Source organism: Ambystoma mexicanum, chromosome 4p (assembly GCF_040938575.1).
Source record: "Ambystoma mexicanum isolate Mex_15411 chromosome 4p, UKY_AmexF1_1, whole genome shotgun sequence".
Lineage (NCBI taxonomy): Eukaryota > Metazoa > Chordata > Amphibia > Caudata > Ambystomatidae > Ambystoma > Ambystoma mexicanum.
Genome location: NC_090927.1, coordinates 162,612,460 through 162,634,560, shown reverse-complemented (window position 1 = coordinate 162,634,560; position 22,101 = coordinate 162,612,460). Strand labels below are relative to the sequence as shown.

General features: G+C 43.3%; 1 protein-coding gene across 1 annotated transcript in view; it reads right to left on the bottom strand.

The window, feature by feature from the left end:
* The window catches only part of LOC138453097 (small ribosomal subunit protein RACK1-like), a 269,185-nt gene that overhangs the window by 144,215 nt on the left and 102,869 nt on the right, over positions 1-22,101 (bottom strand). Inside the window, exon 4 of the mRNA XM_069605613.1 lies at positions 12,525-12,631. Within this exon, the coding sequence (XP_069461714.1) occupies positions 12,525-12,631 (107 nt within the window). The remainder of the gene's footprint in view (positions 1-12,524; positions 12,632-22,101) is intronic.

Below are 22,101 nucleotides of genomic sequence, written 5' to 3'. Positions count from 1 at the left end.
CGATTGTATAAACATGCGTTGGGAACGATCCACGATTTTGGTTACTTTTGGGAGTTTTCTGGACTCAAAGCCTCCTTCCAGAGGGGCGAAGACAGGAAACCCAGGGGTGAAAAATGCCCTTTCCTTCAGTGTATCCATGGGGAATAGAGGGAGGGTAACAAGGAACATACATGCTGCTGAGAGCCATCCAGCCTCACTTTACACCATCGAATTGCAGGCCGAGCTAGCTGCCTCGCAAATATTGCGACTAAGAGAGAGCACTATGAAGTCAATTCACAGGTCTCCTATCAACTGAACTAAAGGATTTGTCATGATAACAAATTTATAGAACTCAGTCCAAAAGCCTATTCTCTATCTGGCCCCATCACTTTTGGAAAACCAGCATACAAATAAGCCATAGCAGTAGCCTCCCAGTTCAGGCTTCGTCTAGCCAATTTTACTCAGGTCTCTCTCCAAAGTTCAAATGTTTGTTCTCGACAGTTCACCAAAGTAACATTCCTATACCTCTCATTAGGCTCCTAAAGAAACATTGAAAGTCTTTATACAAATAAAATGTCTCAAGTTCTTTAAGTGGTGAGATGATTCCCTTAGTCTATCTTCACTGAGTGGGTCACTCCCTTTCTACTGGTTTTATACAAAGGGAGTCTCCAAGTTCCACTTGTTCTGGTTCTTCGTTAGCCTGATTAAACCCTGCAGGTTCCCTTCGTTGTATACGTTGCACAGTGTAATGTATCTCTCTAGGGCTCTTGTGGTTATCTCTTGGGTCTCTGGCAATGTGCAAGACTCGGGTTAATGGGGCTCCTCTAACCCTCCTGGATATTATCTCTCTAGGATTTTGACTGACCCAGTCTGTGGTGTTAGTATACTTGCTCTTCTTTCTCCCTTCTTGTTCTCTTCAGTTCACCTCCCTCTACCCAGGTAACTTCAGCACCTTTGGGTGGGCTCCAGCGCAGTGGAGTCTCAGCGGGGTCTTTGCCATTCGTCCCCCACTCCGGCATCTGTCACAAAAGCATTTGCTTTCTTAATTCTGCCCGTCTCATTATTTCATGCGGTCCTCGCATTGTGAGCGTAGGATTCATTCCTCCGTTGCCCACTGGTCTGGGCATCTGTTCACAGGTCCCAGGCTCACCACGGCTGCAGCGTGGTCACGCCACCAGGTAAGATGATCTTTCTTCTGTCTCCTTCTTGGCTAGATCATGCTTCTCGATGGTGGCATCAATATTCCGCCTCTCTGTCTCCCCATGCCTGCACTAGCTCCGTTATGCACTGTGGCTCTGCCCCTCCAGGACACTGTCATATCAGCGACTCACCTCTGCATATGATTTCTCTCTCCATTCAAGGTTTCTAGTCTCTTTATTCTCGCTGCTGTACTTCACAGGGATGTCTTGTTCTCTATCAGCTGCTGATTTCATGGGGATTCCAGCATTACCTTGAGCCAAAGATATGGAAGCATGTGGGTGGGTTTTGGAAGCCAATCAACAGATAACATAATTCTCTTCTACTCGGATATATGCAGACAAAGTATTCTTTATAGGGAGTTCCTGATAGGAATGGTAGTCCTTCTTGCTGAAGGGGGGAATCACTCCCAGTGAAGTCCCGCTTTCCCAAACCCCTAGGAAGGGTTTTGCTTAGCAGGATCACCTCCGTAAATGGAGATAAGGGACACATTTCCCAGATTCGTCACATAACCCATTCACAAGTTTTGCGGCATCCTTGCCGCTTATTCACACATATATATATATATATTTTGAGAGACCCTGTACAGGGGTGCAGGGAAGGTGGAGTGCACTCCGGGAAGCCGTTTGCGTTCAGTGATCTGAACAAAAACACTGAGGCAGGAAACCTTAAGTTGTCAGCCAAAAATATGCTCTAATGATTGAAATGTCCAAGACAGGAAAAATTGCACGATAACGCGTTTTGCGGTAACAAACCGCTTGCTCACGTTAAAGACACACACACACACACACAACACACAACACACACACACACACACACACGTTTTCAGGGAAATGTGTTTGGGACAGTTGGGGCACAGGGGTAGTTGGTGAATACATGGGAAGAGAATATCATGGGTCCCTCATAGCAGGGGATTGTGCAGGCAGCAGAAACATGGGGTGGAGAAATAAACGTTATGCGACATGGAGATTTGGCTTATCACGGTCTGCCAGCTGAGATAGAATCAAATGGTCAGTTGCAGCCAGGACAAGATGAAGTGCTTGTGGTTCATAAGGTTTACGGATTGGTGCTGTGTGGATAAGAGATATAATGTTCCTGACAACTTGGGATTTTGTTATGTAGTGACCATGAAATCCAGCCACATGGCAGTGTCGACTTGGGGCAAGGTAATAAACCCGGTGCAAGGGTTGCTTAAGGACAGAGGTGGGAAATAGTTTATGGGTTTCAATCAGGTTCTCTGGAAAATGACCAAGATGTGGCCAGAGGGCACGTAAGCTGAAACGGTAGTCGTAATAGATTAGTGTGAAACGAGATGTTCCAAAGACAGCAGCAAGTCTGGGTGGATAAAATGTTTATCACAGGTTCAAAGGGAACTAGTTTGTTTCCCTCACTCATATTGTTGAAGTGTCCTTGTAAAAGCCATGTGCATCACGCCCGGGGTTAGAGGTCCCCGACCATGGAACTTGTAATAAATTTGGATTTTTGTGTTCGAGTATGTAACCATGTGAAGAGGTCACGACCGGCTATGGGAACAGCCCACAAAGGGGTTGTACTGTAAATATGAGCTAATGCAAATGTATGTGAAAAGGGGATGGTGGTTAAGAGTATGTATCCAATGAGAGTGTGGGAACTTGGGGGATTAGATGTTCTTGTACAGGGTTAGCCAATCATGTTTGTAGGGATGTTTTTGAAACAGAATATGTGGGAGTGTGTAAAATGTTGCAACAATATATATAAGTGTAACCTTTGTGTGGTTTGAGGAGAATCAGGTTAGTTATGTCTCTAAGGAGTCGTCTACCCCATCCCGGCCATTTGTATACAATAAACTTGCTTTAGGGACGAACGTGCACTCACTTATTAAGAGGTGGGCTTAGTTTGGTTAAGGAGATCAGAGATACATCCTTACATTTGGTGACCCTGATGTGATCGCCAGGCTTTACAAGACGCTGGGAGCTTCCTGTGCGCATAAATTGGCTGGTGCACTTCTCTGCGAGGACCAGTCTTTCGTGCAATTCAAAATGAGAGGTGCACGGGCACCATATTGTTTAAAGCCATGTCTGCTCCCTAAAGCATGGTGCTGCGGTCCAGCTGTGCTGGGTGAATTGAAGGAACACTTCAGGATAGGTTGCAAATGGTAATGGAAAATCAAGAGCAGAGAAATTTGGAAGAAACATTGGGACTAGTGGAGGAAGAGAGAGCACTGTTGCGGCAGCAGAAAAGTGAAGAGCAGTGTGATAAATCACAGGTGATCATCCCAAAAACTGACCTGGAACCCTTCTCAAGTGGCCAGGGAAAGGCAGACGCTCCCTGAACCTGATCCTGGGGGTGGTAGTCTGTGGGAGGATCACATGCAAGGGGACCCGGGTCAGGCAAAATGGGAAAACCCTTGGAATAATTTCCCTAAAGACCATACAGTTTTAATAACCTATTGTAGAATTGAAGATTGTCAAGTAAAAACACATAGGAACATTATGGACTTCATGTACCTATTATTGAGACTAAGAAGAGGGACCAAGAGTTCCTAAAGTGTGAGGTGCGGTCTAGTTGTCCTAATGACCCAAACTTGAGCAGGACCTTTAAACATCTAGAGGTCTGCCAGGTGCGAGCCAAAATGAGACCGCAGGGGAAGCAGCAGATCAAAACAGGGACTGAGGCCGCCATGATAGTGACAACAGGATACCATGCAGAGAGCCTGCAGGAGGTTGGAATCCTTAATGCATGCGGAGGATGCACAGTGGGAAGCGGTTTTAGTGCCAGTGACACTGAGGGCGAGAGAGAAGCTCCCTGCATCCTACAACCTGCTCTGGTGTACAGTGTTCACTGGTGAGCATTCAGAGTTGTGTAAGCAAATTGGGCGCAACTCTCCCATTAAGAGACGTCAGATTGGAGAGAATTGTAACCCACATTGCCAAAGCCAAACTGGGGAACATCCAGTAAAGGAATATTTAAAACTGCATTACCCAAGCAAAAGATGGGCAATAAGAAACCAAAGGAGATACTCATTCTCTGAAGAGGAATGTCTGAAAAGGGGACATTGTAACATACATTGCCAAAGCCAAACCAAGCTGAGAGTGACATCAATGCAAGTTGAAATCAATAATCCCATATCAAGATACCTCTAGGGAGGGAGTTGTAAACCACATGACCAACAGCCAAGAAGTTGTGTTAAAGAAAGTCAGACGCAGCATGAGAAATGCCCTGTTTTGTGACAAGCAACAAGGGAGAGAGAGGTATAACCTGCCTTGCTTATGGCAAACTGCTCAATGTCCTTTTGTGCAGCATGTTGGAGAAAGAAACTGTATGTCAATTATGTAATAAAGCCTTTCCACAGAATACAAGTTGTAGAAGTAGGAGTTGTGCTTATCCTGGCAGGAGAGTAAACCAGGAGGGACAATCAGTGGTAGTCCTGGCAGGCGAGTGGACCAGGAAGAAGATAACTTGAAGTTTAATGAATGTGGTATAAAGTTGTGACAGAAAAGAAGTGGCAATTCCATTATTGTGTTTGAGGAATTATGGTATAACCAATCCGGATTAAGAAGCTGTTTATAAGGAGGAGATATTGTTTGATCTTCAAAGAACAGTTGTTTTGACTATTGACTGGAAGTGTGAAGAGAAAAGTCACTTTGCCACGCGAAGAATATATTGAATGAAAATAAGTGTTATTTCTACTTGGAGTGAAACTTGGCTTATGAAAGGAACTTTTCTGAAACTGAACCTTAATTGGAAACATCCTGAATTAATCCAGGGGAAGGAGATCCAACCCCAATCACAAAGGTTCTCGCTTGTAACTTGGGTGTTCATATTTAAATGTTATTTTGTGAGTTTAAATCGCCAAATGCTTCCTGTATGATTTTGTTATGTCTATTAGTGTGAAGAACAGATATTTTGGACATTAGGTCGATTTCCTTTAGCTTTAGTTTATTAGGTGGGGGAACCTCTGTGAGGCTAGGGAAAAGATAGGAGTTTGTCTCACCCCTTAATTATTTAATAAAATGGGGACTTGTGACAAACCTATACCCAAGTGTCTGTCTCACAATTCTGATTCCTCACAATAGGCAGATAGAAGATGTAGGAGAAGGAAAGTGGAAGTATGGAAAAGTGTGCGTTAGACTCGATAGGTCACTCATCAAGGATATCCACTTGGACCTTGAAGAGGCAAGTGTTGCTTTGGGGACAGGACTTGAACAGCGGGAACAGGAATCGGCATACCACGAATGAGGACAATGAATGGGAAAAAGATTATGAACAGCGAGAACAGGGTGCAGCAGCCCCGCCTCCCGCTTCAGCAGCAGGAAAATGGGACATGTGTCATGAGATTATCAAACTAGGTCACAACATTGTAACCTAGGTGAACCAGTAGGTAGGTGCTCACATAAGCCTTCTCAGCAAATCAACTCCCGACCATGCCATATGCCCCCGCACTGTGCAATCACAGATGGCATGGGTTGGACAGCACCTGGCATCTAAGGCTGCACCGACTTACACGCTACAGCCAACTGTGTTAGCACAGGCACCGGTACAGATATGGGAAAATAATCCTCTGCCCCAAGGAACGGTTACTCATTACACTGGAGCTAGTGTTTTTGGAGGGAATCGTTTCCTGCTCCCAGGTGCCAACGTGCATCCGGATTAGGAAAGCCCGCATAGATCTCTAATGTGTTATGTCCCGTCTGTTACTGCTGATCCGGAAGAGGAACCCCAGATAGGTGCAAAGGTAGGTGATCAAATGTTTCCATTCATGATTGATACAGGGGCTACGAAATCTTGCATCAAGGAAGGTAAGTTCATATTTCCATTTCTATTTGTCATGTGTATAGAGCAACACACCAAAGGCCTCAGAGCGCTCACGCGACTCACAAAGAAAAGGCAGAAAGAGAAGGGAAAGATCAGCATCAGCAAATTAGTTATCTCTATTAGATATTTTTATAGCGCCAAGTTCCCCTTGTCAGGCAAAACGATGGACACACATGGATGCTCTAGGACTATACTCTCTCAGTTCCTTACCCCGAGGATCTACGTATTAATGTAGGTACACAAAATGCATCTGCTTTTTTGTTATATTGCACAGATACCCCGGCGAATCGCTTGGGCAGAGATCTTCTAAGCAAATTGAATATGACTACTATAACTTTACCTTTCTCCAGGATAGTATGCTGGACTCCAGGTTTGCATCCGGTGAGGAAATCAGCACTTTTTGCCCTCCCCTTTGGGCAGGAATGATAGCTCAGGGGCAACACGTTTGTCTTAGAAGCAAGACAACGCAGCGCAACACAGGTTCAAACACTGATCACGTGCTTAGAAACCATTCTTTGGTATAGAATTTGGTATAATAATGTTATAACGGGATGCCTGTGCATTCAGCTTGACTCTTTTACAGAGTAATGGTTGTGTTGGGTCCCTGGGATCAGAGAACGAATATGGCGGGTTCCAATTGAATTTCTATTCCGCCTGCTGAGTCACAGGAGGTAGTGCCAGGCACTATTGTTACAATTCCTTTGGAGGCGGTGGTCATTAAAAAAGGATGGGGTGGTTCTTTCAGGTACCGATGAGGAAGTGGGAGAGTGGGGCACAGTCTTGTGCATCGAGCGGACCTCATCACGAAGGAAGTGTCTGACGAACAATTGTTCGGGGATGCCAACAACAAAGGCAAGAGTATTTTTGAGATTGGGGTGCCTTGCCAGATAACGATAGAGCAAAGGGAGGTACCACAGACTACATTTATCGTTAGAACTACTTCGCCATATTGGAAGGACGATTTGGAGAAGGTGCTGGTTCATTTATTGACCAGCAATCCTCATGATGTGAGGTTCTTAAAGTATGTCGGAGCAGTGCAGATAAAATTGAAACCTGGAGCAATATTGCCACGCATGAGACAGTACCCCATGTCTAGAGAGGCTGATGAAGGGATTTATGAGACCATTATGGCGTTGTGGAAGCAAAACATAATACAACCTTCTGTGTCCCCATGCAACATGGCCATCTATCCTGTAAAGAAAGCAAAGGGTTCCAGTTGGAGGATGGTTCAGGATTTGCACCCTTTGAATAGCATTGTTGAGGCAGAGTTTCCGGTGTTGCCAAATTGCGCTACCATTCTCTGTAACATCCCTACTGGACAGTATGTGTTGAGTGTATGTGTGTTGTCACAGATGGCCTCAAGAATAAATCAACTCTCAGATGTAGTTCAAGGGTTTTTATTTTGAAATCAGAAACCAGTCTAATGGCCACCCCTCTCTCTCTAGCATAGGGATGGGCAGTCCCACCTTATCCCAGGTACCCCTCAACCGCTACTCTCTAAAAGCCATCTACCATCTTGTGATGGTCTAAAGGCTCATCAATCTAGATTGCCTCTGGGAAGAATCTAGGGGACACCTATCAGGAACCCCAGTTGAATTGTGCCTTACAATCACTCTAGCCACTCACATGGTTTTCCATGCCCTTCTATTATGGTATACTGTTCCTTACTTGCTACTCCCTTCTGTTTCTGTTTCTCTCTCTTCTCTCTCTCTCTCTCTCTCTCTCTCTCTGTGCCTATGATCATAGCTCTCTCCTTCCTACTACGATACTATTCTCCACACCTCCACTATTACTCCCACCTCCACACTACTACTACCACCATCTCCACACTACCACCACCTCTTCACTACTACTACTACCACCACCACCTCCACACCACTACTATTACTACTACTACAACTACTACTTCCCCCTCTGCAATACTAGTGCTACCAGCTTGGTATTACTACTACTCCCACCTTGGCACTACTACTACTCCCACCTCGGTGCTACTACTACTCCCGCTTTGGCACTACTACTACACCCACCGCCACGCTACTACTACACCCACCGCCACGCTACTACTAGTCTCACCCTCACGCTACTTATACTCCCACCTCTAAACTCATTTCCACCTCTACATCTCCCCATTTTCTTCTCAGGCATCTTCCTTTCACTCCCTCAATCACGTTTTCACTCACTCCCTTGCTCGCCTAATACCAATATCACTCAAACACAAATCCTGCACACACACTCAAGTACCAGCCAATACCTCACCTTTTCTATAAACCTCCTCTGCACTGCCCTTTCTCCTTTTGGTCTCTTGGTCCACCTCTACCTCCTCTGACCTTACATCACCAACCCACACCTTTGTGTTTCCTAGTCCCTCTTTCATCCTCACCCTACTTCCTCCATTGGTTCTCCCCTGCTGGTGTCCAAGGCCTATCAACCCCTGTCAATCAGAGAATAGGAGCCAGAGTGACAAGCGGATCACTGCAGTACACAAGGGTAAAAAAACACCCCAAGAAGATTGAATAGTAAAACTTTCAGGAAATACAAAAAGAATTGAGGCAAAAATATACTTGATAAAACTATTACCACATCTCTCCTGAAGATCCTTTGTGATTTAAACAAAGGTGAAACACGTGTAGAGAGGCAAAATTATATTTGAAGAAAAAAAGAGAAAAAAATGTAAAAAAGAAATAAAATATAAAGGATTTTTTGAAAGAATAATCAAGTGTGGAGACAAGTATTTGGCACTCATGCAAAGGGAAGTCGCAAGTGGAAATGCATAGAATTTGATAAATGCCCTGTCAATCAGTAAAATGCATTTAAGAGTGCTAGGCCCCACCCTTTTCTGAAGGGTAGGGCTGCCAGACTTTGTCATTGGTGGCCTGCTATCGTTAACATTGCAGTTCATTTGAGTGTTACCAGTCATTAGCAAGCCAAGCTGCAACTCTGTCACATGCAAGTGCTGTTCTGGTATCTGGTATAAGGAAAGCTGGAGTGGACTGCAGAGTTCCTCATACATGCTGAAATTTGTGCTGGCTGGCCATGCAGCATTGCATAGCATTTTCTCTTCTGGCTGCTGCCGTTTGGGGTGCGCTGGTGTGTGGCACCATTCTGGAGACTCCTGTGGGCTGCCCCCTTGCCAGTCCACTTGTAGGGATGTTTGTAGTGTTAGTTCTATAAAGGAAACTAAGAGAAACTGGCCAGCATCTTGCAAAAGAGGTATTGGATGAGCAACAGGGATATTGTTTACAAGCATACTGCCAAATAAGGAAGGGAATGGGACCCTCCCAACTGCCACGTCCGCTTTCTGGGGTAGGACTGGCTCTGGCTTCCCCTCTGGTAGGACTCCGACACCCGAATGAGAGGGGGCCCATCCCCTCCAGACAGGGTCAGATTACCGACCCTGTCAGAGTGTATGTGAGTTGGTGTGGTGTGTGTGATGGGGCACAGTGCAATAGTCAGTGCAATCCCCGAGTGCCAGTATAAAGAAAGTATTTGCATACAAATTGTAAGAAAACAAAGGACTCGAACAGTAAATGCATCCTTAACAATAAATCCCTTTTCCCAGGCCAAGTTTAGTTACATTTGTAAAAAGGAGAGAGAGAGTGCGAAAGAGAGAGAGAGTGAGAGAGAGAGAGAGAGAGAGAGAGTGAGAGAGAGAGAGAGAGAGAGGAAGAGAGTGAGAAATGATACCTTTAGAATCCTGCTTAACAACAAGGATGTCACGTGGCCTTCTGGTAACCAGGAAAAGTGAGTGCTTACATATAGTAACCCACCTGAACCAAGGGAATAGGTCATGTATGTAGAAGCAGCAGAGATGTACGAATTGGAGATGCCACTCCTGTAAAAGTGCTAACCTCCAATGGATGTTCCTAATGTGCATTTCTAAAATGTAATTAAACTAAATATATCAAGAGATATTTATTGTCTAAAATTCTGCAAAATAAAGTTTATGAATCGGTAGGCCACAGTCATTTTCTGGGACGGGCATACATGTCTCTGAAACTTCAAAAAAACCTGCTGCTACCAAGAACAGAGTGTTGGATTTTGTTTTACATTTACACTCTGAATTAAGAAATCACTTTATCGCAGTTCTAGTGGCTTGTGGTTTTAGAGTCATTTACACACAACTCAGTAATTGCTCAAAGACAAGCAAACGAGTACATTCCAAGAGGTGTGCTCAGAGTGTGTAGGTCCTTCAACAGGTGCGTGGATAGGAAAGACTTAAACACAGATTGAAGATTTGTGAATACAGCTAAGGGTACAAAGTGGTCTTCCAAACGTTTGTAAACAGATTTACCTTACAAATGAACGTTATATGGGTAAACGCTGGATATGAGCTCTCAAAGCAAATGAAATTAAGTAAATGTTTGTGATTTCTGGAATAGAAGCGCTAGCTACACTGTAGACAAATATTTTGGAGTGACAATTATTTTTGAATAAAAGTGTCTTGTAAAATTGTATTTTGTTTCTGACATGAAGTATGCTTTGCAAATTAGACATGAATGCGAGGGTGAAAGAGTGCCGTTTTTAGGAACTAGTTGTACATTACTGGAACCTCCTGACAGTAGTAAGATGCACTTGATTATTGTGTGAATGGTCTTTAGCTATTTTGTGCAAACAGGCGTAAAAGAAAATGTGGTCAGTGGGCCATTTTTCAAATCAACATTGTGAAAGGCCTGTGTATGGGTCCTGTTAGCGGCAGGAGGGAGCACACAGTAGGGAGCACACCACAAACAACCCGTGGTGCAAGTGCAGGCAGGCCCCTGCCCCCTGTGATGATGGTGGCGTCCCCGTCACAGTAGAACACTGACGGGGAGAAGCAGCAATGTGGAGCAGAAGAAGGAAGATGCCTCAGCCACACCACAGCGGTCTGCACATTGCCTCAGGATGTGGTGAGTGGCATAACACCGACCACAGGAGAAAGGGATGCCGCTGAGACTGAGTCTGCACAGTATCCAGAAAGTGAGTCTGCACACCGCCACTAATCCACCAGGGTTTCTTGTTAATGAATGAAGGCCTCCACAGAGGCCTTATTAATGAAACTCCCACCAGCCCACCAGGGAAACGAACATTAAAAAGGCCTACCAAAAGGCCTTTCAGTCCCTCAGAAAGTTTTTACTTTGTAAGACATGCTGCAAGAATACCTAGAAAAGGGGACAGGGCGTACACACCCCATTTGAAGCCTCCCTAAGCACTTCCACTGTTACACCCCCTGGAGCCATTATTGGACAGGGTGAGTATCCAGTCCTGGGAGGGGGTGGGGTATTTAAGAAGGTGCATGTGAGCTGTGCAGTGTGGGGTTAGTTGGGGGAGGACAGGAGGTGGAGGAGGACGTCTGAGAGACCAGAGGAGGTGACAGCAGGAGTGCAGAGGTTATTGGTGACAGAGGGTCTGTGGAGTGTTTGTGTGCGAGAGCAAGGAGTGTGTGAAATAGCAATAGAGTAGTATCAGTTGGGAGTGGTGACAGTAGCAGGGAGTGTTAGTTGGTAGTAGTCGATGGTATTGAGTGGTAGTGACAGTATTGGAAGGGACAGTAATAGGAGTGAGAGGCTTAGTGAGAGTAGTAGAAATAGAAACAGTAGGAGCAGCAGAGAGGCGGTTGTGGTAGCATGGAAGTAGTGGTAGGAGTAGAAGGTGGAGTAGTAGTGAGGAGGAAGGAGAGAATAGCAGAGGTATTGGTAGTAAAGACGTGGTTGGAAGAAGAGGAATAAAAAGAGTGGTAACATCGAAGGGTGGAGGTAGGAAGGCAGAGTATGAGAGCAGAGGGACAGTAGTACGGCAGGAGGAGCACATCCTGGGCCCAGTCCAGAGAAAGGTCCGCAGAGACTGTGTGTGCAAGGAGAACAAGTGGAACTGGGTATAAGGAAGTACCATCCCATATCTCCCATAGAGTACTAAGCGGGGCGAGGTCAGGGACAACTAGAAGACCCCCAGGGAAGTAGCTAGCCACCATCTCAGGATTACTACCCATTTTAGCCGAAGGAAGAAACACAGGCATTGAGGGCCAGCTTGCGATATTACCAACACTGTGTTACGGACGCCTGGACTAGGGAGGAGGAAAAAGTAAGGATAGTTTGGTTAGAGAGGGACGGCCCTAGCGCCAAACATCCCAAGAACCAGTGCGCCCCAACAGCCATTTTGATAGTTGGAATAGTGACAATAAACACCCTTCCAATGCATTCCCATCTGCTCAGTGGTTCTTTGTTTCTTTGTGGCAGGTATCCCATTGCAACACCCAGTCATTTTGTAAAGCTATGCCAAAAGAATATTCAAACAATATTTAACAATGCAGGAGAAAAATATTTGGTAAACATAGATACAGGTAAGCCACATTTTAACTGACACTTTTATTCTTTGCTCTCATAGTTTTCTACAGAGCTATACAATCTAGCTATACAATCTAGGCAATTTCACTGCACATTATCTTTCTTGGATATTCTCATAATATATTCACCCTTCAATCCTCTTGTCTCACCATCCCCATTAATACTGAGGTCTGTCTACGTGTTACCTCACACTCAATATTAGAGCTTGGGATTCAGCTCAGAGGTCTTACTCACCTGATTAGTGTGGCTGTCATACAGGCGAATATTCTTATCCTTACCAGCAGTGGCAAAAACACTGCCATCCATGCAGAAATCCAGAGCATTGATCTCATTATCCGGCTCTAGAAAAGAAGCAATCAGAAATGTGAACATTGTGTATGTACATATGTTATGCTCTGGCATGAAGCCACAACAGGACTAGATTGTGACATATTCATGAAATGTTTTTATGCTCGTAAGGGTTATGATATTATACTCAATTTCTGAGGTGCAATGCCATGCGTCTACCGGTTAATGGCATGGATCACTTGATTAGTAAAAATGAACCAAAGTAAACTACACTCAATGTTTGCAATTTTCTGCTTTACTTAATTGTTAGTCCCAAACATCAGCCTTCACATTATCATTTTCAATGTACATCCTGGTATACAGAGCTACACTCAGAAGACCACCTGCATAAAAGGGAACATGAGTGCAGGTTCACGGGCGAAGATGAACATGTATACCCCAGCATCAAATGACAGATGCGAGTCATCTCAATAGAGTAACGTGGCCTTAGGCCCCGTTTCTCATAATGGTCAGAACTCGGCAGCGATTTGCCATATTAATCTATTTTCATTTACTTAGAGGTTGTTTATTTTTAGTGATTCTGGCCCTCCTAGGTAGCCAGGCAATGTAAAAGAGTGCTGCTTCACAAATGTTCAAAGACGGCATTAGTCAGATGTGCAACTGTACAATCAAGCCTATGGTGCCCACTGTCTGAGGTAGAAGGCAACTAGGTTGGCACAGAGTCTTTTTTGTTGGTAAAGAGAATAACTATTCAATATCACACTGCATGATCGAAGCGATGATCTCATTTAAGTAGGCATTGACTTCATAAAGGTCACAATCAGATATCCAATGAGTGCAGGTAAGAGCAGTCAATACCCAAATCCTGGGATTATGCAAGTCCCCCAAAAACCATAAGGTGGAAGCACTTTGGCCCCTCGATAATCAAACATACCATCTTGTGTGCTTGTGTTTAGAAACACAAGTTTCCCTGGGGGGCACTGCTGTGTCAGTAACAAGATGGTAGCTTGCTAGCGAGGATCCATCTGCTGGCCAGCTACATTTATTACATCCTACCTTTCTGCTGCATCACACTGGAAGCTGAGTGGCTTCACTGCTGTGTGGTCAGGATCATTAGACAGTCTGCGTGAGTGTGGTGTTAGTGGACACCTCTGACTCTGGAATCTGTGTAAGTCCACCTGTAACAGAGGCTGCCTGTGACGCCTGGTCAGTAGTAATAGGGGTTCCCCTTCTGTCTCCATCAACATTTTGACAGGTGGGCATGCCCCTTGCTTCTGGCTTTAGTCCTGCCTTCCTTTTGATAGGGTTGATATAAAGTTTATATACATTTTATATAAAAATTATATCAAAATCTTTGGATATTGATTTGATATAACATGTGTATTTGATTTAAAGTGGGTATACTATATATCCGTTTGATATAAAGTGAATATACATTTTATATAAAGACGATGTAAACATTGAGCTCTAAAGACAGCAACTGTGAACTTGGGGTTTTGCAGAGTGACGCAGCAATGACATCAGAGAGTGTTTGGTCTTTGATGTTATAGAAGGCAGATATACATTTTATAGATAGTATAGATGACGTCATGATGTTATCATTTTAAGGACACAGGCTAGAGAGTCAGGGAGTATAGATGGATATAGCCTCGATACAAAATGATGAGCTATAAATGGGTCTAGAACCGCCCTAAGGTTATGACGGGCCAGAGGAGGGGTTTACAACCCAGATATATAGCTTTTACGATAGGGATGGAAAACACATGTGCTCTTTCAGCTTTCTAAGGTCATATCAAGGAAACAACAAGTATAAACAGCTACTGTTATGATGAGGAGAAAATACCCCCTAGAAGCCCAGGGGGTTCTGAGGATAGTTACACCCCTTTTTTTCTGACGGGGGATGATGAGGTGGAGATCGCTCAGGACATGATGGCGGGTCGTGAGGCCGGTGAGCTTTGCAAGAACATAGCTACACTCTCTTCCGACAGCGAGACGCCGCTCCCTCTTATGGTTATGGGGCAGTTTTCAAAACATTAAATAAAAAAAAGTCTGAAACAACAGAGTCTGTCTTAACATACACCATTTGCTGAAAAAACATAGAACCTGTTCCTTTAGCCCTTATCGGATTGTTGGTTCCCACCACAGCCTAGCTTTACACCTCTGAACAAAATAACTTTTTTAAAAAAAAAAAAAAATCAACAAGCGATGGGTGTAATTATACATAAAAATAGGACCATGTAATAAAGAACCGGGCCCCTTATGAAATGAAAACATATTAAAAAAAACATTTAATATAGAAAGGAAGAAAGAAAGTTATGTACAATCATTTCAAAGCAGAGAGAAAAAGTTTTAATGCGAAGGAAAAATAAACATGCAGATTCAAACAACCAATTCTCAGACAATCAGCTATTAGGGGTGCCATGCCTGTGTGACCTAGATGATTTAAAGGTAGAGACAGCAGGGGCGCTTTGAAATAGTGAGGGGGTGTGTAAGAGAAAAGCAAAATATTTAATAGCCGTAGGGGTGTGTCAAGCCGCCCGGTGCCAGCATTCTTTTATCAAACACAATACTGAGCATCTTTTGTAGAGTGACGGTGTTAATTTCCCATTGTTTTTTTTAATCGCACACTATACCCAGATCAACGATAGACTGTGGGGTGTTACTTTTCTACAAAAAGAAGCGTGTATGTACCAGATATTTCAAACTGTCAAAATGTACTGCAACAGTGTTGTTAACGTTCACCGTTATACCTTTTACTTTCATATTGATGGTTCCTATAGATGTGCGATAGGCGTATGTTTTAGGCCCTGCGCATATAAACTGAACAATGCATTCATAAGGAGCTAGCTCTGAAGAAGATCCCCTAGATAATCACCGGTGGGAGGGTTGACATCATCGGGCGGCTGACAAAAATAACACTATCAGTATCGTGGTACAAAACCTGTTCTTGCAATTGTTAAATCACAGCATACAGTTTCAAGCGGGCGTGAGCAGTTATGAACACTGCTATGAATATTTTTGTGTTGTGTGAAGTTGTTGGATATTCCACGGCATAGCGCCAGCAGAGACATGCCGCTTCATGTTCTATGAATATGCAGATTCTCACATTGTAAGAATTGGCAAATAGATAGGCGTGAAGCACATCCGGGTCTGTAATGATGGCCGTGTTAACTCTTTGCGCAAACTTACCCCACAGCGAATTAAGGTATAGTTTAGCCAAGAACCGCCGAGGGGGGTTGTTTTCGATGGTTTCATACGCAAGCGTTTGCCCTGATGTTTATAATAATCATTGATGTAGGCCTGTTTAGAGTCATCGTCCACACACCAGACAGGAAAAGCAGAGGCTAAGAACATGGAGATGTAATCACAGAAGAGCTCAAGGGTGACTGTTTTAAAATACCATATCTCGTGTATGCGTCCCAGGCGATACCCCTGTTTCAAGGACACCTGTAATTCGATCGTACACCAAGTACCTGTCAACCGTTGCGGCCACACGGATGAAGAGCAATGCTGCTGTATTGTTTCGAAGCTTGTGCTGCAGAGCGGAGACATTCGTTTACCATGATATGATATGGCATTTAAAACGCGCTTATACACAAGTGTTTCATTACATCTATAGGGTAACACGGGTATGCAAAGAACTCGGGTGGACAGACCTTGCATCTGATTACACCGAAATACTGGTCTATATCACCAAAAGTATTACAGATGATCTCTGGATGTCAAGCAGGATAGGGTTTGTCATTATTTATAGAGGGGTATAGACTGGTAAAATCTAGGTAATGTTTTTGTTCACAGTTTGAGATGCCATGATGTAGCTTTAAAGCATTTGTGCGGCCGCTGTACAGTGTGTCGCAGGGGTTTAGTGGGTCGGGCACATTCCTTTCTTTAAGAAAACGGCCCACATCTGAATTGTTCTGCACAATCCCACGCAACTTGTGCTCCCAGGTAGAGATGATGTGCACACCCCAACTGGCTAGGAAAGTATGTTTCAACAGGGTGCATCTATACAGATGTTCATAAGTAGCAACCATCAAAGTGTTAAAACCCCCTGCGGGGTAGCAATCGGGGCATTTGTGATAAAAGCAGTCATTGAATTCGTAGGCTATCACTCCCTGAACCACTGCATAGCCATCCAACCAATATTGTCCGTAACGTTTCTCACCACCGTCAGTTAGGGCTTGTGGTATAGAGATGTTGTCGATCTCCAAGATGTATAAAAGCCACTGAACAGACGATGTAGAATAACGTTTTTTGCCGGCCATGATATGAATCATGAGGCAGCAGCGGGATTGTTTCAGGTTTTAAATATAGTTGTCTGCAGATCTGCATACAAGTAGCCAGCGTGATACTTTGAAAAAGATTGACGTATGACACGTGTAGCCTGCCCCTTATAGGTGTTTCACGATGAGTCATTTGAATGATCCCATCTCTGAACAAATTACACGCTCATCTTCAAATGTGGACAACTTCCTGGCAGTAAGCCCATAACTTTTGGTGGAAATAAAACACGACACGCTCATTCATTTGCCTTGTGCTATACCATAAACTGGTCTTTCTCGCTGGAGATTACATTTTATACTAAAATGTAATCTCTGCAGGGTGTAAGGTTATAAACTTGAAAGGCCTACATTTGCAGCATTACTTAAACCCATTTGGCAGTTTGGTATACTTAGAGATATATAGGCTTAAATAATTGTAGAGGGGTATAAGGTAGGAATGTTACCCACTCCACAATGTTGACCTCCTACTTCCCAAGTTTTAATATTTAAGTGCTGATTGACTGTGTGACACTTCATAAACACTTACAAACACCTCTTCACACTATCCTTGCCAATATGTACATTCACAGAATAAAGTCTAGTGCCATTGACTGCCTTTTAAACAATAGAATATATTTTAAAAGCCTGCCTCAAAAGAAGTGTGCAATATCGGTCAAATACAGCATCACACAATTCTACAAACATCTTTTAAAACAAATGTTTTGTCAATACTTCAATAGTGAGAGCCCACAAAAAAACTGTACATTTTTAAACATGCAAATAAAATAGATGGTTGTTTAATTTGAAAGTACATACATCATATTTTTTTTCTGAATGTTGATATGAAAAAAAGTCCAGGTCTGTTTTCAATCAAAAAGCCTTGCAGGAGTTCCCAGAGACGCAATCAAATTCAATTAAATCCAAATAACCAGGTTTCCTAGCAGCTTCACAATCGATGTTCGTCATTTAGTGGCACAGCAGGGGGACACCGGCCCAGAATCCTGACAGAATTCCCAAGTCCAGGCAAAGATAGTTCTGTGCGGTCAGAATCCCCATTTTAAAAAGTTGAAAACACGACCCCTTCCTGAACAGTTTTCTTATCAACAACACACATAATTATATTTCTTGCTTGCTTTGCAAAAATAAACCTTTATAATGAAACTAAAATTACCTAGTCCCCTCTAGCCAGTCATAGATAATCATATTGTGTATTGCAGGACCCCTCCTCATATGCTCCGCCCAGCTCACCAGGTCTCATCAGGTCTGTCATCTGTCTTTTCTGCTGATCTCAGCGAAAATTTCTTTAGATTGACAGATAAAAACCCCTCTCCACAGCGGCCCTGTTTCACAGCTGATCTGTGTTGTTCTTTCTCTCTGGCACACACACACACACACAGCATGCCCCTGCAGCACTGTGCTGTGTGCACATACTGTCCAGATCAGCAGACTTTTGTTTAACTCTAGTGAAGACACTTTACTTATAAAACAAACCGCTTTCATTATTTAAAATAAACAGATGACTCTGTGACACACATTTTGCGCTCTGTCATTTGTATTTTGGACTGCCAGCCTCCATTTAAAATCTACATCCAAGTTTAATGTTACTAGGTGATGACGCAAACTCAACTTTAGAGGGTTATTTTTAGACATTGTTGATCTTCTAAAATTCTATAACCTCATCTATACTCTATATAGACAATGTCCGGTTCATTTAACATTGATATACATTTTTATATCAAAAGGATATGAAACATCTTTGATAAACTTTGATGTTATCAATTTTTTGGTCCAACTTTATATACAAAATGTGCATTATATATAAAAAATATATTATTTTGTATACATTTTTACATTAAAAATAAACATTTGTACAAAGAGCCCATCCTGTCCTCTATGATTGAGTCCTTGGTGTTGCTACGAGAGCAAAGCGCGCACAGTTTATCCAGTATTTGGAGTTGTTACTGAGGCTGGAATATGGGGGAGAAGGAGTCATTGCACAGACATGAATTTATACATTTTATATAAAAAAAGTTAACATTTGTTGACATAATTTGATATAAAATGTATATTAAGTGTATATTAAGTGTATATCAAATCTATATCCAACTATACTCACTAGCTTTCTAGCCCGTGTCCTTCAAATTATACCATTATGATCTATACTAACAATAAAATGTATATAGACTTCCTATAACATTAAAGGCCAAACCCACTCCTATGCCATTGCTGCGTGACTCTGAAAAACCCTACGCTCACAGTGCCTGTCTTCAGAGCTCACTTCACCCTCCATAGTCGACCAAGCAACACCACAACATGCTACTCCAATGTTTACATCATTTTTATATAAAATGTATGTTCACTTTATATCAAACTGATATAAATTATACCCACTTAAATATCAAATATACATTTTATATCAACACGATACATTTTTTAAATCATTTTTATATACACTTTATATCAAAAACCCTATCAAAAGCAAGGCAGGACTAATACTGGAAGCAGTTGGTGTGCCCACTTGTCAATATTTTGATGGATAAAAAAAGGGGGCCCCCTACTACTACTGCGGTCTGAGTGTGACGTGCAGTCAAGGCCCCATCAGACAGTATCTTCCGGTCTATGGTAAATTCTTTAAGCGCCATGGTTTACGCAGGCTAGGATCTGCAGTGCTTCCCAGTCCTGGCTCCGCCCCAATGCAGGGCTAGGCGGCTAAATATTGGTGATGCGTTCAAACCCTAGGGTGCACGAGAGGCTCATGCAGGTAAAATCTTGGGGAACTGATTGCACTCCGCCTTTAGTTGAAATTTACATTACCATTGTGAAAACGTATTTGCCCGAATACCGCCTGATAGTAAATGTTGGCCTAAGCACATTCACATCGCAATGAATGAACCTCAATAAGCTGACTACGCTGCCATTTTGTTTTGTCCGCCATCTTGATTATTTTCTACTTTCTGTTCGATTTTCAGATAATGTGTTTTCGGCCTTTACGCGGAAAGAGGCCGCTGTGTGAACTTAAGTCTACCTTATGATGTTTTATGGTACTGACACAGACAGAAATGTTGAAGCTGCTAAAGTGAATTGTTTATCCTACACTGAAGGGCCTTGAAGATAAGCAAGAGCTCTGCTAATCAGTGATTTAGGTACTATCCTGTCCCAACAGTGCCTTTCCTGTGCAAATAGTAAAATGAGCTGAACATGCTCCTCCGCAGAAAACCTTTTTTTTGTGGCTTTAGAACTAACTGACCTTAGACCCAAGAAACAACAGAAGATAACATAGGCAAGTAAAACAAGGGATGTTACCTTGTATCTTCTGTTAAGAAAACATGTTCTGTCGACCCCACATATGAGTTCACCCAGCTCTCAGACCGAAAATTGTAAATTGTGTGGCAATGATGCTCTAAGGATAAATCAGTCACGTGAGTTGGTCCCAACCCCAAAGCTATGCATCACATGAAGGGGAGTTGGATGACATGTCCGAGATTGTGAAGAAACCATATAAATATGTGTATGTGTGAGATGTTCTCTCTCTCGTCTCAGTGTCTGCTCCCACACATTGTCAGGTGTTAAGAACCGAGCAGCTGCTTGTTAATAAAATACAATTGTAACTTTGACCTTGTGACCAGCGTATTTCTATTATGTGGTAGTAAGCCTTGATTTTTAATCTTTCAGATGGCGCCGAATAGGGACCCTCAGGATTGATGCCACATCGCTTGGACGAAGACGAGGCCACCGGACCGGGATCGGAGAGTGATGGTGCGCCCTGCAAAGTAAAACACGATTCATCCGCAGTACTGCACGCCTGATCCCTGGACATTGGGCAGATTTAATGTGCATCATGACGAGGGTCCCGGTATCGAGGCTTGTTTGACGAAAGCGCCAGCCATGACGATTGATGTCCATTGGACCTTTTTGGTTGAAATCAGGCGAGTCATGCCCTGATCCATAAAAGTCCTGATATTTGTTTGGTAGCAAGTGTTGTGTTTGCAAATACAAGCGTAGCCAGGTAAGACAGTGATTTTGATATGCTTGGGAAATTGTCATCCTGTTTTGCCCTATTTTTCCGCTGCGGAAGACAATCTTTGGAACATAGTCAGCCGTCGCCATCTGAAAGGTCACCAGCATATGAAATGTATTGCAAGTACGGCCTGGGAGCCATCATATTCAATTCTATTTGGCACAGACAGACCAGACATGTCCCCGAAATTCAGTGGCCAGACTTTGGCAGTTTTGAGGTTGCCCGCTTAGAACATTTGGAATCTGTATTATTGCGGAAAAAGGCTAGGCCTGCAGCATTTGATGCTGTTAGAGACTAGAGGAAGGAAGCTATGCAGCGACTCAAATGTAGAGAGAAGCATGCGCATAGACAATTGACGAATGCTGAGAAAGCATTGTTACATGATCAGCAGAAACAGTCAGAATCTATTAGAGGTATGGACAGGGCTTTTCAACTAGGTGTGCAAAAAATATATATATCTCAGGATTTGCATGCATCAGATGAGTTAATTAACAAACTGTTGAATGAGCGTAGGACTGTTCGAGGTACTGACCCAACTGCACTGCCCCCTTATGCGCCTCCTCCAGTTCTTGTTCCTCCTCCTGCACCTGCACCCATGCCAAAAGTTGCCGCTTCTATAGTTCAGCTTGCGTCGGCAGCCTCATTTCCTCTGCCGCCTACGGAACGTGATTTGCATGAACTCTCTTTGCCAGGTGGTTCTGCTCCACCTCTAGTGGTTAATGGGGCGAGAGCTGATTCAAGAATAGTGACTTGTAGCACAATACCTAATGACAGAAAGAAAGAGTTGCATAGATGAGCTGAGACGTACATGGAAGAAGGTGATGAATTGCTACTTTGGCTGCGTTGTCTGATCATGGGGGTATTCCTGAGTAAACGGTATTGATAGAGCAGATAGGAATGTATGTAGCTGAAATATGGAGTGATTTGACACACACAAATGTCCCACAGGGGTTGCATGATTTGAATTTCCTTGCCCGTTCAAGGTACTCTGCAGCAAAAGTATGTGAGCATGTTGCACAATCATTTATGTTTAAAAAAGAGCTTGATCGTTTGCATGAAGATGAAATGGATAAAAATGGACGACAGGCTTCATATGTGCAGAAGCGATTTCTTCTTCCATTGAAACCAATGAGTGAATAAATGCGCATTTGCACAAGAGACGCTCTTAGATGGATTTTGGATGTTTCAATTCCTCCCATTGAAGTGCATGACCCGTTTAGTCAGTATACTCTGGCGATGCAAA